The 18,149-nt window shown below is 35.1% G+C and overlaps 1 protein-coding gene and 1 long non-coding RNA gene across 3 annotated transcripts in view; one reads left to right on the forward strand and one right to left on the reverse strand.

Moving 5' to 3' along the window:
- Nucleotides 1-913: 913 nt before the first annotated feature.
- Nucleotides 914-18,149, reverse strand: part of LOC109537949 (steroid receptor seven-up, isoforms B/C) — a 57,464-nt gene continuing 40,228 nt past the window's right edge. For both annotated transcript variants that reach the window (XM_019904944.2, XM_019904945.2), the window contains one exon: nucleotides 914-3,229. In XM_019904944.2, the coding sequence (XP_019760503.1) occupies nucleotides 2,964-3,229 (266 nt within the window). In that variant the 3' untranslated portion in view covers nucleotides 914-2,963. The remainder of the gene's footprint in view (nucleotides 3,230-18,149) is intronic.
- Nucleotides 11,651-12,994, forward strand: LOC125503359. Its single transcript, XR_007280769.1, has 2 exons — nucleotides 11,651-11,999; nucleotides 12,044-12,994. It is a non-coding gene; the product is annotated as an uncharacterized LOC125503359 (long non-coding RNA).

Consider the following 18,149-nt stretch of genomic DNA (forward strand, 5'->3'; position numbering starts at 1 on the left):
TTCGACTTAATGATTTTGGAAAAGTAGCAGCTAAAAAATTTTTTACATAAAATAATACGAATTAAAAAAATAATGTGTTCGAGAATTGCACCTTTTTCAGCAAGTTTTGTAACAATAGCTGGTATTAGTAAGGCCAGAAGCGCAAAAGGACTGAAAAGATTGAGAAATAATTAAATTACAAGGACACAAAATGTTAAAGGGCCTGAATAAAAACCAAATCGATCCGGCAGTTTATTCATTCTGCTTTGTACGACAGTATGTATGTACAGGGTGTTCGACAATACATCGCAAATAGTTTTCGCATTGGAGAAACAGATAAATGGTTTTCGCAATTTCTAGAGCAAAACTGGTCAAATAATTCGTTTTTCCAATTTTGACTTAGAAAACATATTTATTCAGTAATACTTTAGAACTATAGTGACTCAGTCAAAATTTGTAGGGACTTGTACCCCGAATTTTCGACTGTTGTAAAAATAAAATCTTACCTGAATTAACTTCACTAATAACCAAGATATTAAAAAATATATATTTTCGAGAAATTATTGAGCAAAAAATCGCATAATATGTACTGAAAAGCTCAGTTGTCACGTTGAGCTGTTTAACGCAATTAAATAAAACACCAGCAAATATAAATACAATTATTTTATTTAGGTACTATTTTGTTGAATATTTATGCTATGTACATATTTTTAGATTACCAAATATAAAATAATTAAATAAATTTCCGTGTGGCACCAATTAATGCTATTTGGCACTGTTTCACAGAATTTCTAAATGCTTCAGACTTTACATTTACTAGTTTGAAAATAATCTGGTTTAAACAAAGAGTTTCATATTTTGATCGGGATTGCACTATATCTAATTGAATAATTACCATAATCACTTTAAATGTAGGTACAAACACAAGTAAAAAAATCTTACAAATATCGTGTATACGTGATCAAAAAGATTATACAAAAAAAACAAACAAACGCAAAGATTAACGTGCATAAAAATCGATGTGAAAAACGAAACAATATTTATATAAGTACATACACAGTAAAAATTGTGAAGTTTTATTTTACAAAAGTACGACAAAGATAGACTTAAGGATTTAAGAAAACCACTGGCCACCGATAGACAAATGTATATAGTCCTCTGTTATCTATAGAACAACAATATAGCAAGAATATAACAACAATAATAAACATATATACAAAATAAATTAAGATAATTAGAATGTTAGGGGAGATTTTGCAGCAAAATTAATTCGTGAAAAATAAAATACAGTGCACATTCTAATTACCTCAACTAGGGAAATGATAAGGTAACTGAGTGAACTGAGGCATCCACCAGAGCGGTAATTAATAACTACTGCGTATTGAAAGAACAAGTTTTCACAATTCAATCTATAATAGGGCAGGATGCCTCAACATTTTTGATTCACAGCTAAAGTATTGTATTTTAACGAACTACACACACTGTCACTATAAATAAATAATAATCATACGAGAAATGATGTCTTTTAAAAATCAGATACAACTCGAAAATCGTTGTCACAAAGTCGCAATTAAAGGTGTTGTCTTATTCTAACAAACCAGACATTTTCTGGCATGGGACTACCTATTTACAGTTTATACAAATATTTATATCCCCACATATACAGGGTGGTTCTCAACTAATGTGACGAAATTCACTGACATTATTTGCGCTAAATTATTACCGTGTTGTCCGTGGTAAAATGTGTCAAAGTGTAAATAAATTTTTTTACAGTTTCGTAACCAGTTTTACTACTACTAAAAAAATTGGGTTTGACGGTTTTCTAGATAGAGGAATCCAAATTTCCTATTTCTTACTTTGTAGTTTCCAGAGAGCGCTAGCTGTAATAGTTTGGATTAATTTAAAATATCAAAATCAAATATTGCTATTGTGTTCACTCGTTCTGCGATATTTCGTAAACAAAAAATATTTCTTGGGCCACGTCGATATTTCTCACCGTTTTCGCGGTATTTTACATTAAAATATCTAGTGATTTTTCAGAACTTGTGGGCCATGGATAAAACATCTTTTAGTCAATCTGGTTAAGTGCGACATGAAATATTTGAAATTCTACATTTTAATGAATAAAGAAAAGCGCGATATGGTTAAGCACAAGACACGTTTATGCACAAGCAACTCTTAAATGCGGCCAAAGACTTCCGAAACAATTGGTATTTTTTCAATATGAAAATTATTTATTAAACGTTAACGGTTAATCAACGTATTGAAGTGATAGGCGTTTAGGTTGAGCAATTATTAGGATATAATATTTTTATAGCAGTAAAACTGGTTAAGAATGTAATAAAAAAAACGACAACTTTGATTTGATAAGAAAAATTTGCCTGAAATGCAATATTTTTGCTTTAATGTACCAGTGAATTTCGTCACATTAGTTGAGGAAGACCCTGTATAAATGTTGTCGAAAATTTAACTAAATCATGTGCTTAGCTCAGTGTACGTATGAAGTAAATGTAATGCTGCTCAAAATTTGTATATTATGTTATTGTTTATATCAATATTAATTGCAGCTTTTTATATTTTAAAAACGAACTGAATTGAAAGGTAGCGTACATTTGGCTTTGGCTCTATAATGCAGTTTGAATAACGAAAGCATTTTTTTAATCCGCAATGATTAGTAGAAAGCATTGGATGATATTTTGTTCATACTGCTAAATGGAATAGAGTAAATTTTCGACAATATCCTAATATAATTTCATTGTGATAAGAAAGGAACATTAATTTCACTCTGAGTATTACCCAGTCGGTCTATATTTGGCAATTTGATATAACATAGTTCTAACAACTGTCATTTCTGATATGTGAGCCTCCGAATCACACTAGGGCTCTTCAGCCACCCGAAGACGATTGTCTTTTTAATTCACAAATAACAGACAACATTAACAGATAATAAATGTTGACTAGCAGAACTAGTACAATTTTAAATATCACATATACGGCCACGAGAATGAACTACCAGATAAAAGCATGTCTCTTATTAGAGTTTCTATGGGAGTTTTTCCGACCAGTCGAACGAAAAACAATTGTTCTATAACTGCTGAGCTGACGGTTCTTAAACTAGGTAATCTCAGAAGCAACTTGCCAAATCGAGTAGGTTGATTCGGGTACTGCGATCTACAATATTCTTCAAGGGCACACTGTGACTTCTCTTGCATTGACTCTATATGAGCCACATCACTCAAGCCGCACGCATCTGGAACAATAAAACACAATTGTTAATGCACGAACATTTCCGTTATCTACAGGGTGATTCAGAACAATGAGATCGCACACAATCCCTAGAAGTTTGGCCCCCATAGTGCTGAATCACCCTGTATTGACGCAATTAGAGAAGTTTTCTAAACTCGTCCTTCGATATTTCAAGTAATATTTACTTAAAATCGCAGGATGCTAGCTGGATTGTACTGTACTCTTTGAACCCCTGATGAGAATAATAAAAGCAATTTGGCGTAACTTTTTCCTTTTACAGCCACTAAAACCAGCTTTAAAAAGTGAATGAGCAAAGGGGTTAGCTTTTAGGGCTTTTTAACTCCTTGGCTTATTGGTTTTGAATTTCATTTAATCCCAGATGTCTTTTTGAAATGGAACTTTTAAATCGCTTCTGGTTTTGCTTTAAAAACTTTGTCAAACCATGTAAAACCGTTTCATCAATAAATCTAAATCACGTAAGGCACACGCCCACAAACATTCTAAACAGATCTGAATATTGGGAACGGCTAACATCTGGACTAAAGGGATTTATTTGAGCTTATTATTGGCCCTTTCTTCACTTTTGTAAATTTTGAGAGGCGGAGAAGTCATTTCATGCGGATCTCGAATATAATGTATCCGATTTCTTAAAGCGAGCGGAAAATTCGTTAAGCAATTTAAAAAATTATGTCTACATTCTAGGTAACAAACTTAACAGCTGCACGATTACGACAGAAGGTCTGGATTTGTAACAGTTTATTGTCGGTAATTTGATTCTTATTGGCATTCAAAGATCGTTTTAAAAGCTGCAGGGGTAAGGAGGTGCGAGAACACATTTTCAGAGATTCTCCAGAATATAATTTTATAAACGTTTCAAACTAAATTTATTTGCTTTCATAAATTAGAAGTAATTTTTTAAAATTCATACACACAAAGATACATTTTATACTGAAAAGTCTATTGCGGTTTTTGTGCATTCAACAGGTCTATTGACTAATTAAATTCATGCATATTTTTATCCAACCATCTAAGTATCTATAAGATTTTTGATTTAAAATTCCGGTTGTTTTGACTTTTTTTATTTGGATTGTGGGTAAGTTACATCGGGAACATCGTCTATAAGAGTTGTATACCAAATTGTCCATGTTTGTTCCTGAAGAAGTAAACAGAGCGTATTTAAAATAAGAAAGGAGTCTAAATCTGCACAAATATGTCCTAAAAAAATTAAGCATTGAACTGATATTAATATATGACATAATTCACAACAGAATATTAAAAATTCAAAATATATGAGCGTTTTCTATAGCAAACTCTATAGCAAATCCCCAAATTTTCCTTCTTACTATGTAAAATAACAAAAACAATTACAATACAATTATTGGCATCGGGTTCCCTTTACAAGAGCTTGACATACATGTTTCAAATCATTAGCATTTAAAATTTTGCAACTACAATTAATTGTTTTTCATTTCTCGCATTGTCGTTTTTCATCAATAAACAGATGGTTTGACCTACGGAAAGGTTATGCGTAGTATTATTAAGGGATAAGCTATCCCTTTAGTGTCGTAAACAGTATCAATTAACCCCTAGTGACCTTTCGGGGCTCAGAGGTAAAAGTCATACGGTGGAACATCTTTTTAAATGTCGAATATAATCGGAAAATATCACCATACGTTGTACGGCGGGCAAAAAAGGAATAAAAGCCCATTTGGCACTTTATTTGATTTCCATATCTCCCTGGGTGTAACACTTATATTGCATTACGCTCGCATATAATATGCCCCGCAGTTTACTGTTGTATATGATGCGATTTATAACCCAGAAAAGGGAACTTTTGCTTCCCTAAAAAGTGCATATTGTTGGACGCTCTTAGTCATCCAAACAACACATTGCAGAATCATAATTCAATACAAAAAGATTATTTGGAATACCCAATAAATTATTTCTATGCCGCAATATATTAACCTAATAAATCATTACGAATTTATCTTAGAGCTGCTTAACTTCACAACAACAGTTTTCTGTATGAGAAGAGTGAGGGAAAAGTACACCTTCAGAGGTTGTTGCTGTGCTGAGCAATAATTTAGAAATTAATAAATTCGATTCAGTGTTTTGACTGTGAAAGGTTCAAGTTGCAAATTGGTATTGATTATAAGTTAACAATTTTCCGAGCACAGGATGCAATGGCGCAAAATTCTGCATTCTTGGGCCTACATTTACTAAGTACGCACAATTCAAGTGTCTTCGACCTACTGTGAAAATTTCGTGATCAGAAATTACATGCTTGGAAGTTATGATTTTTCCAAACAAATGGGGCAGTTGTGTAAAAACGATTGTTTTTGTCAATATTTGCTTCGTCGGAAAAAATCAGGATTAAGTGCGATTCAAATGATTTTTTGTCGAGTTGCAAACATGCTATTGATTAGAAGAAAGTTTAAATTACTTGAGAACTACTCCATCAGAAGTTTTATCTAAACACGATTTTTCATAAAACATCTTGAAAATGTCTCTTCAAGAGCTAACGTTTTCTAGAAGTAAATTTTATTTTTATGCAACTTACAAAGTCAATTTTGTACCACCCGGTACAACCAGCAATAAAATAAACAGGAAATCAATATTCACTTTCTTATTTTAACTCAGTGGCGAATCCAGGGGGCATGGGGCTGCAGCCCCCCTGGCATAATACAATACTTTCTGTTACATGACTGTAATGACGACAGTAAAAATCGGAATTCGCTTTAATAATAACTGAATAACATTTTATAATGGCCATAAATGAAGAAGCTCGTTAGTGGAATATTACATGAAATGATTAAAAAACAATCCATTGGACGAAATGGAACAGTAGCTAGGCCACCTCGATCACCTGATCTAAACAATCGGGATTTTTGAAAAACAGGCTCCAGTTGGGCTTAAACATCAATTTTGGGCCAAAACCCAGGCAATTTGTTTTCATTTTTAGCCTCAAATGTCTCGATGAATCAAATGAAATTGGTTCACTAATTTTTGCTGGTTCCGATTTGTGCTGCCGCTTCGGTTAAAAGCCGAAGTTTAGTTAGAAACTCTCCCAAACAGATGATCCATGCCCATAAAAGGGCTCCGCCTCAGTTGAGCCCAATATTACATAAGTATAACGATTCAATACAGATCAATTGGAAGAGGTGGATGAAAATAGCCCACCTCGATCCCCTGACGTAAACAATCGGCGATTTTAACTTAAAACAATCGGGATTTTTTAAGAACAGACTCCAGTTGGGCTTAAACATGCAGCCCCCGACCGTTCAGAAGTACTTACACAGTGCAATAATTTATATTTCATCGTAACGACTCAAAAATCTTATATCATTTTAATAGTGACTTTAAAACATTTTTATAATTCTGTCAATTTATGAACTAAACATTTCAAAAACACGTTCAGTCCATCCAGAAGAACTTAAATCACCTAAATTAAGATCTTCAATCTCTTTAACCTCCACTTTGAAATAATTCAAACAACATTATAGACTAAGGAAAATGGGAAAACCCGTAATTCCACGTTGAAAATACCTTGAACAAACTGCGGCAACTAAAATCGGTATGAGCAAAAATACAGCCATTTAGTGGTACGAGTAGTTAACAATGTGGCACTCCGGTATGCAAATCATAAAAAATCGATTTCCAGAATAGCTCGAATCATTGCCGTTTATTGACTGATAAATGGATGGAAGTCTAGTGTTATTTCCTGCCAGAACTCGGACCAAATATTAAACTTCAGCATCGCTCGTGTAAGTTCAAGGCGCGAAGAGTCGTGCTGGTGTGACAATAAATGTATTGTCTTGCACTTTCATTACAAAGATAACGGTCGGGATAAACAAATGCATTGTTGAAATTGTATTCTGGCTGGTCACCATTGTGCCCGCATGCTATGGTCGCCTATTATCTACTTCAGGTCCATCCTCGACTCTTTCACTTTGTGTCATGGCCTTAGTTTTATCTCTTGTAACACCGGTGAATAGGTTTTCCCTATTTAATTCGTTCAATGAAATTCATTAGTGAACTGTACGTGAACGAACTGGTTCTACTTTGATCACTTTTGTCCCGTTTTTTTGCAAATCGTCGGTTTCTTATATACAGTGTGATTCAAATTGGCTCACTTGGAGAGTATCAGAAAAAATGTTTGAAACATTTTTGTCGATAATTTCTACAATTTTTATAACAGTTGAAAATACAATTTCAACTTAATAATAAGAATAAGTACTATTTTGAAATGGCCCGATGTTTGATTGGTAGCCCACTGAAATACGAAGCATTCGAAAAGAAAAATTACGTATTAATTAATTAAATCTAATCCGAGAGCTCGTGTGAAAATCAACTACAACAATTAAAAGTTTCGTCGCATTTAATGGTCCGAACAAAGAGAAGCATCCACATATTATGGCATGACTTGAGTGTGGATCTGCCTCTATCTACAGAATAGATCCAGAAAGCGCTCAAAATGTCATAAAAATCGAGCAAAATACTGATCCGAGAACTAACATTTAATTCAGCATAAAAAAGTCTGAAATGCTTATCTTTGGCCGAAAAAGTTACGAAAAACAGAAGAACCAAAACATTGAAAATTTACTCATGGCAAACAATCAAACAGATATCAGTTTTATATACAGGTGGTCTAAAATTTGCGTTAATTCTCTTGAGCGCAATTGTAAGCAAGACCATGTCCTGCGAAACCAATATTTTTACAAGAGTCTTGCAAAAGGTAGTTCGGTATTGAATATGTCCTCTTTAAATTGATTAGAAAACTATTTTTATGATATGGTTCACTGATGCCAATTTTTCCTTATTTTAATCACTTTTTAATGGTCCGTAAATACATTTTCGCATTGTCTCTATATATCACCATTTAATAATTAGGGTAACAAAGGAACGAAGTGGTAGCTTTGGAATTTTGGAACAAACATCACTCAAGTTTCGCATAAGAAATACAATTATAATCTTTGCTAAAATTAATTTTTATTTGTCAATATAATATTTTTTACACACAACCCTATATTCTATATGGATTAAACCTTGCAGTATTCGTCGTTGTGGTCCTGGATTTACATCCTGAGCTCTCCTTTTTCTTATAGTACGCCTTTACTTGCCTAAGCGAATGCTTGCTTTTGGCAATTGTTACAACTTTCTGTCTATTACTACCAAACAGCATTGCATGTTCATCTCTGCTAATGCTGGCAGCCATTCCTGGCCTGGTAAGCTGTTCCATAATTTCTTGCTGTTCTATTTGGATAGCGGCTTGAAGGGTCTTCTTCAAAACTGGGTCTCCTTTGACAACTCGATCGAACAACGGAGAACTTCTTGCTGCCGCCAACAATGACTCGGCATCCAGTAGCCTCAAAATGAGACACCACATTTCCACAGGAAGAGTGGAAAAAGCGGAGCTAAATACACAAATGAGTGGCAGAACTTGATACATCTTGAGGTAGTTTGCAGTAGAACGTTTGTGTTAATAATGATCTTAAGGTCTTCTTGTGCAGTATTTATATCGGGTTGGGGGCAACGAAGCGGAAAATCATTGATGTGGAAACATGGAAACTGCCACGTACGCACATTTTGTGATGACGACATCAGTTCATCTTCACTTAGATCCACTGAACCGTCTTATGTGAGCTTGAGCTTCAACTTTATTTCGCACAATTGTCTAAATACTAGTTTAAAAAATGAATTGAATCTTAAACATTTTGCATCATTCAATCCTAAAGTTTTACGAAAATTGAAGTTTCCATAGAAAAATTCAGTCGGTGTTATTCAGATATTTACGCAAAGTATCTAAATTAATTGAAAACAAATAACAGTATTCTGGACAAACAATTCCTAGTTGCCACCGCGCCTTTGCCCAAATACAGACGCGAAAAAAGTGTAAAATGCATGACTCCTAAAGATTTGATTGATCTTTGATTGTTGATTTCGCTCTCAGATCGAGTTGTTGTTGATTTCTATCTCAGATGAGATCGAAATCAACATTCAGAAAAAGTCAGCCCTTTTTTTCAATCGCCCTTTAGATTATTCAAAAAGTTCTGATATTGCAAGAAGCCTTTGCAATATGTATGTGAGTGGGAACTGAGTTCAGAAACTGGTCCAACTGGGTGAAAAAGTGAAAGTGAAAAAAAAATCGATTGAGAAAAAAATTGAGTACAAGTAGCTACCAATAATAAATAATATAAGTTGGCACAGTTTTAGGTAAACGTAGCATGTGGGTGGACTACATTGAAAAGGCGTACCGCTAAAACCGCACGACGACTAGCAATGCCATTGTTGTCGAGCTATTAGCAAGGATTTATAGCAATCGTAACGCAGTCGAAGCCTGTCTGTGCTTTTCCCAACGGTATATAGATAATCTAGCCTTTTGCACCCCAAATAACTGTTGAAAATTTTCATCCCATCCTGAAATCGGCATTAAACGCTCAAGCAATTTGAATAGCAGCACGAAGGCAAAAAAATTCGCTCGATTTCAATTACTGAAGATAAAATGGAAATTAATATACTTGGCGAGCCGATAAACTAAGTAGCAAAACCGAACACCCTAGTTGACCGTCACTAAACAATAGGAAAGTTAATTTAAGGAAAACAATGACATCCCCCACTGGATATGTGTGTAATCATGGACGTGACGTTTTTTATGGGGTGTAAAAGCCAAATCAATGGTTGTCACCCTCAAATATGTGTCTAATATTTTCTATAGGCCAAAGCAGCTTTAAGCAAATTGCCAGTGGTGAACCGGAATCTGTCACATCGGTAATTGGCATTCGGTTTTTCTGAAACATGCAGTAAATTGGATTTCATTCATTTTAAACTTGCTAAAGTTCTTCCATTTTTATGTGGGTAAACAATATCATAACAGACATAAAATACCATCACATGTAACGCGCAACAACAGCCGAAATTCACAGAATTAAATAGACAGATAAGCTGAAATTAACCAAAACGAAGAATTTATTCAAACTGCAAAACTCTGGCTTTCAAATCGCTTCTGTTATACCGGGTGATAAACACCGGTAATTAAATTGCGTACTACACAGAAGCATTAATTGGGACACCCTGTACTTTATGGCGGCAGGCACAGACCCAACACATTTGCTACAGTTTGCCCCAAACTTTTTGGCAGTGACGCAATAATTGTCGTTTTTCTCCATTACTTGTCCACCCCAACAAATAAAAAAACTGACTGGGAAAGTTTTAAACTGGAAATTAACGAAAGAATTAAGTTGAATGTGCTTATCAAGTCAGTAGATCATTTAGAATTTGAATCAAGAAAATTCATTAATGATGTTCAGCAAGCAGCATGGAACAACACCCCAGAAATAAGGAGAAGAAACGCTGGAATAAACTACCCCAAGGAAATACGAGAACTTATTAAAGAGAAGAGGAGAGCTAGAAAAGAGTGGCAAAAATCCAGAACGAGAGAAAACAAAACCTTACTAAATAACCTGCCCAACAACTAAAAAGAGAAATTCAAGAAATTAAAAATGAGTCAATAAACAAGTACCTGAGGGAACTAACTGATGATCAGAGCTCAGATTATTCACTCTGGAAAGCCACCAGGAGATTAAACCGACAAATAAAACCAATACCTCCAATTCGAGAAGAAAGTGGCCCCTGGGCTAGAGACAACAAGCAAAAGGCTGCTTTATTTGCCACATACCTAGAAAGTATTTTTCAAATAGTCCTCAAATAGTAGTAGTCCTCAAATAGAAATAACACAAAAAAACTCAGAAATAAACTTAGTTACACCAAAAGAAGTAATTAGAGAAATAAAAGCAAACATAAATTCCAAAAAATCTCCAGGCTATGATTTAGTTTACGGGAGACATTCTCAAACAACTCCCAAAAAAGGGATTATTAAAATTACCCATTTAAATTAAAACACGTTCCTATCTTGTGGAAAACGGCAGATGTAATTATGATGCCAAAACCCGGCAAAACTGTAAACGAAGCTAAATCTTATTGATGAGGGACAAATGGTTCCTGACCATCAGTTTGGCTTTCGCAATAAACATTCTACAGTCGATCAAGTACATAGAATAACAGAAGTAATAGAAGAGTGCCTAGAAAAGAAGAAGATATGCTCCGCCGTTTTTCTAGACGTCGCCCAGGCGTTTGATAAAGTTTGGCATGATGGCATCATCAAGAAACTAAAGGTACTCTTTCCATTGTCGTATGCACAGCTATTGGAATCATATTTAAATCATCGAACCTTCAGAATCAAACAAGGGAACGCATACTCGGAGTTGAAATTGATAAAAGCTGGAGTCCCCCAGGGCAGTGTGCTTGGACCAGTGCTATTATATACTTGCGACATACCTTTAACAGATAACATAGAACTAGCAACATTTGCTGATGATACTGCAGTTCTAGCAGTAGGAAATTCTATAGAAGAGACAACTGCCAATTTTCAATATGCAATAAACGCCATAGACGTTTGGACCGCACAGTGGCGTATTAAATTAAATGAAAATAAGTCTGTTCACATCAATTTTACAAATAGAAAAATAAATCATCTTGCGGTGAAGTTAAATAACAATATAATTCCTCGCAAAGAAACTACTAAATATTTAGGACTTTACCTTGATGCCAAGCTTAGTTGGAAAGTTCACGTTAAAAGGAAGACTGAACAATTAAAACTCAAATACAAAGCATGTATTGCCTGCTGGGAAGAGGTTCGCAGCTTTCCATTAAAAACAAACTACTGGTTTACCAACAAGTCCTTAAACCAGTGTGGACATATGGCCTTCCGGTATGGGGTTGTACCAAACGAAGCAATTACAATTGCCTACAAGTGTTCCAGGTTGTACCAAACGAAGCAATTACAATTGCCTACAAGTGTTCCAGGTTGTACCAAACGAAGCAATTACAATTGCCTACAAGTACTCCAGAACCGGCTACTAAGGAACATCATTAATGCACCCTGGTACGTTCGGAATGAGGATCTGCATCGTGAGCTACAAGTGCGGACAGTCAAAGAAGAAATAGCGATAGCAGCCAGGAGACATGAAGAGAGACTCCACAACCATCCGAATGTTGAAGTACTTCAACTGCTAGATAGCCAGAACACAGTGAGGAGGCTGAAAAGGACTAAACCGTTTGAGCTTGTGAACATTAACGTGAAATGAATCGTGAAAAAGCAGAGTATAGTGCGGGTTAGCCACAACAGTTTAGTGCGCGAAACCATGCGAAAACCTGTGATGGACCGCTGGGAATATTATAGTTAACAAACCGTAGTAATTTAGGTTATATTTAGGGTGCTTGTTAATCTAAGATTAGGTGAATCAACAGCAACAACAAAAAAAAAAAAACTTGTCCACCCAGAGTCTTGGACATCAATTTGATGTTATTAACGTGTGTCTTTTATCAAATTGTTTGTGGCGAATTTTTTTAAGTTCATTTCAATTTACCGATACATTTTCTATTTGTATGTGTGTTATTTTCGGGAAATCAAAAATGCCTTAGCAATATTGTGAGGGCGAACAGCGGTTCATTTTGCTCATATTTTCAACATATCACTAAGATATTGAATGAGTTCCTCATTTTTTTCGCCTATTTTCTTCATAGTTTGACTGCAAGTTTACCAGCACGAAAATAACACACTTTATTGAGGCAAATTAAAAACTAAACTGTAGAATCAGAGAAACACGATCAAACTGAACTTCTGTCTATGTGCATGTCAAAAAATGGTTTACGTTCGCAAAAACAAAATCCATTTTTTTTTCAGCTCGTCTTAGTAAATAGTAGTAAATAGTATGAGATTTTTTTTCACCAAATAGTTCATCTAAAAATCAATGTCATTAATAGACTAAATTGAATAGACCTTAATCGATTCTACAAAGCAATACGTCTAAAATCAAGCAGTTTTTTCGAATGTTACGAACAGAAATATAGAACTAACACCTTAGATTCTGAAATAAATCAAATTATCACTCGGTCACAGGGAGACCCCAACTAACAAACGGACCAAGGGTTGGCTGCAGATAAGATATCAATTTACATGATCTCGGCTTCCCAGTCCAGGTTTTGCCTAATAAATAAGTACAATAATATCGAAATTCCCGAGGTTGGGGGGCCAGTTTATCACCATTTCACTATTGATAACATCTATCAACGCATGGGCGTACAGAGCCAACTAATAAACTGCAGATTAATGCATTGAGAACAATCAAAGAACTACTCATGCCACTACAGGAGAAAAACATACAGAGGAAGAACAAATTTTTTGGTGAGCTTCTTCAAGCTTCTACTAGAAGTTCAGAAGATGATTTTGGCATAAATCGTGCCTGTTCAAGGAAACTTTGGTAATCGTGGCATGCACCCAGAGAAGTACTTTTAAATTTATGCCTTAAAGCCTTAAAACCGGAATATTACCAACATCGAGTCGAATTTTGTGAAAGAATATTGAGCTGGATCCAAGGAGCCTAACTTTCTAAAGGAAATAATTAGGGCGGATGAAGCCAAATTTTCCAGAGTGCTAATTTGCCATAGAAAGAACGAGCATTTTCGGGCTGATCAAGATCCACATGTGAAGGAATCGGGATTTCAAGAAAAGTTCAGCTTCAACGTTCAATCTACTGAAAGATGAAAAAATCAGATTGATGACCAATCGCTAAATGCCGAAAGATATCTTGAGATACTAAAGCCAGTTGTGAGCTATAGAAGCTATCGCACCTGTTGTTATCTATTAGATGTACGGATCTGTAGATGCCGTTTGAATCATTGGGATTGGCCTGCTAGATCACCCAATCTCACGCCACTAGATTTCAACTTGTGGGGGGCAATTGAAAACGAAAATTATACAGGATACCAATGTGATCACTTGCTTGATGCCAGTGAGATAATCAAAGCTTCAACTGCATCTTTGAGTGAACGATGGTCATTTTGAGTATTTATTACAAACGTCTTGAACCACCGTGAGCCATCCTGTGTATGAAAATAGAACTGTAGTATCAGGAGCGAAAATCTCATAATTTACCGGAGATGATCCCCATCAAAAATATTTTAATTCTAGACGAATCGAAGTGTTTTAACTGTCAGTACACCCATCAGACCTTCGTGGAAAGTGTTAAATGCTGTCAGACATTTTGTATGCTGATGTGCCCAACTGACCGCATACATTTGGCTTTTCACAGCCGAGAGAATCAGCTTCATCAGAGCGATGGTGATGCCTCGTGAACATTGCCTAACGAATAATCACGCCCTCGCACTGGACATACACACAGCAAACATTATTTGAATATCAAAATCAATTGGATTTCTCAACCTTTTTGATGTTCTGGCCTTCAGGCTGATGTACAACACGTCTGAAATGTGGCTGTTTTGTAGATGGTCACGGTGGAATTGTTGTCATCATTTTGATGGAAACTGAGGTTTTCTAATAGATCAGATTTCAAAATTGTGCATTTTCCGGTTCCACCAGTTATTTGCCTACGTTTTGTCTAAAGACGGAGTGAAGGTACACACAACACAACAGAAATCGATGAAACTACATTTTTGACAAACCGTTTTTTTATTGCTTATTCCAACTAGTAATAACATTTTTGCGTTCTCTCCTATTCTTTTGTACTATTCATACAAGTCGTACAAGTTCATTGGCAAAATCAAAATTTGCTTATTTTTTTCAAAATTTGCCCTTTAGAAGAATTTACTTTGAGACATTGTTTATGTTCAATTCTAAGGATAATTACAAAATAAAACCGTTTTCCGAAAAAAGTTTCCGTTTATAAATTTCATTTTCTATACGGAAAATATGAGTTTTTCGTGTTTTTTTCCACATTTTTCGTAGAACTTTCACTCATACTTGCGCAACGTCAGGAAGGAATGCGTACGGCCTAAAAGCTTAACTGTTTCGAAGTAAAATATAGCTAAAAATTGCAACATTGCGCCATTTATTCATGTGATAGATACTACGATTTACTTTTAAGAAAAACACGTTTCATTGAGTGCTGATTAGTTTTATTCTACTCAAGAAAATGCCGGCAGAAAGTAGACTAGTTTTCGTCTAATTTCAAAATAATAATGATTATAATTTCAACCGCAAAAACATCGCATTTGGCTTATAACTGAAAGACAAACAGAGGATCGTAAATTTTTGGTTCATTTCGGTTAATTTTCTGATCCCTGCTTACTCCCTGATCGATCAATCGAAATTTCGCACTCTGTTCACAGTATAGTAGAAAATGAAAACGACAAATTTCCTATTTTCTATACAGTATAATGAACTAAATTCTAAAATAAAATTCAAACTGCAACTGCGAAAAGTTGAGTGGAAAAGTGTAAAGTAAAAAAAACTGTAAAGAAAGTTAATTTTTAAATGTCCATTTCCTGAACTGAAAATAGATTCAGTACAGTAAAAAAACATCTGGTGGCTCATAAATACACACAAACAGCAGTAAAGTTTCTTGGGTATTTTTTAACTGTTTCTGTACATTTTTAACAACTTTTGCAGGTCGATCGAGAATAAAAAAATTCAAAGTATAGTGAAAATCCCTGTACGGGGCAGAAAAAAATTAATAAAAAAAAACGAGCAAATATCTACACCGTAATTTATAGCTTTCTTTTTATTATGCTCTAAGACTGAAACTGCGACTATTGAGACTTACCAGCTTGCTTTATTTGTCGACTTTTGCCTATTTCTGCTGGAAAACCTATTAACATCCGGAAGACTTTCCAGCTTTTAAATAAACAAAACATCAGTTTCCCTGTTTCAAATGACATGAAAATTATTTTTGTAAATAATTTTTACATTGTAAATAGTTAACTGAGTTACCGAGTAGACGATAAAGCAAAATAAAATTAAGTTCAAAAGATAGCAGGTGTGAAACAATAATGAAAACGTAACTTTTTAATTATCTGTCGACGTTTCAACCTATATTGAGGTCTTCTTCAGGGCTCAAATTATGTGTGAGCGTTATGTTAATAGATATTAATTCGAGTGAATGCATCCCCACTTATTATATTCTGTACTGCGCTCAATAAAAGTAAAATTTAAGAGAAGGCATATAATTAAAAGTAAAATCAACAAAACCGGTCGATCGAAACATACGAGTGAGTTAAATTAGGATGAGGCGTTTAAACATCGGTGGTCGCGCCAAATCGGATGAGAAGTCATCAGACGTAAGTGTGACATGCCGTCGACAAGAGCGAAAGATTATTCACCCTTCTAAACCAATTTTGGGTTGAGGGTGACGGCCCTAAAAATTAAAAGCCGCAGATTTGCACAGTGCTATTATAACAAAACTACCCCTCCCGCAATCTTTCGATGTGTTCTGATTCATAAAGTCGAGGTCCCTCAACGGGGCCGCCCTTATTCCAGATAATGTGCTTATATGTCAAGATAGTAAAAATCGATACACGAATATTATTTGATTTGAGGGTGCATGGATGACCTTATTGTTTTCGAACGATGTCGGTCACTTACTCTCTAAAAACCACGTTTTCTATGCGAAATTAGAATAGACAACTGGTTAAGTAGCACAAACGTTTATAATTCCATTGAAAGCTTGCAGCTTAACCAGAAAGTTAAAGCTTCTTAAGGGTTTGGCGATTAAAAATGTATTTCCGTAAAATTCACTTTTTTGGAAAGCTTCTAAACGTTATTGCTGAATTTAGTACAAAAATGGCAAATTCAACGCATGTATCTTCGGATGGGATTTGGAACAAAAATTGATAGTTATCTAATTATATTCTTGTTTTCCGACGCAGTATTAATAACTGCAGTGCCAGTCTGTGTATTATATGGGCTTATCAAAAGTCTGCCTAGCAGGCTCTTGTTTTCTTGCACTGAATTTCAATCATTTCAATGGCGTAACCGAAAAATAATCGCAGAAGATTCAAACATTGCAACCGGCATACCAAAGTATTGGGCTTGGTTTTCATTTTAGTTTAAGTTCTTTGCGTGCCGATCCTAATAAAACGCGAAGGAAAACTTGAGATTATTTCAAGTTTCAATTCCCAATCGATTAAAACATTATGGAAGCATGATGGCACCTCGTGCCTAAGGGCCGATCTCTGATCTCATTGAACCAGACCAACTTCAATACGTATTTAACAGCCCTTATTTTCAAGTGTTAATTGATGCTGCCGATGCGGAGCTGTTCTTTCCCAGTCTTCAAGAGCCTTTTTTCAGGTGGTAAATTATGAAATTCTTGCACTATTTTTAACGCAGTTTGGCAATTTTTGCACACATACCTGCTAGTTGGTGCCGGTTAAATCGAAAACAATTAGATGCATGTACCACTTTTTTATGACCTGGGGTCAATAAAACAGTGAAACTTGAGCCGAAACTCTCTGCGGTCCTAAACGAGTGACGCGTGTCTATTGCTAGGAAAACTAAATTACCAGGAGTTTTTTATGCGAGGGTGAACGGGCGATTCTTTATTTTCAGGAAGTATAATACAAGGCATCAAATTACAATTGTTCGGTCCCTGATCATGGAGGGACTTTGCCCTGCTCTAACACGACGCAGAAGAAGCAGCAACTCAGCATTGTTCAGTGAAATGTTTTTTTACCGGGTACGAGGTTTTTTGTTTTTTTCCTCAATTTAGTGAGAAGTGAGTTAGTAAATATTGCGAAATGATGGCTAACTAATAATTTTCTAATCTATTCAACTAGTTTTTCTGCAATAGTGTATCTATATCATAATTTCTCGAGTCGTATAGCCCATTTTACATAATTTGTGTTAAATTTTCTTGAAATAATTTTTTTCAGCGTCATTGTACTGGATCTTAGTGATTTGATATCAATTTTAATTTTATTCCCATTAAGCTTATTTTGCTGCATTGAAACTGGTGACATAAAATGTCCTGTCCGCTCAAAACCCCAAAATAGGATAAAACATGAACGAGTCGAAATTAACACTTAATAAATCTAAATCTCATTGATGTAGCTAACGATATTACATGCAT

Source organism: Dendroctonus ponderosae, unplaced genomic scaffold (genome assembly GCF_020466585.1).
Source record: "Dendroctonus ponderosae isolate FM_Combo_2020 unplaced genomic scaffold, Dpon_F_20191213v2 Dpon_F_20191213_1, whole genome shotgun sequence".
NCBI classification, from domain to species: domain Eukaryota; kingdom Metazoa; phylum Arthropoda; class Insecta; order Coleoptera; family Curculionidae; genus Dendroctonus; species Dendroctonus ponderosae.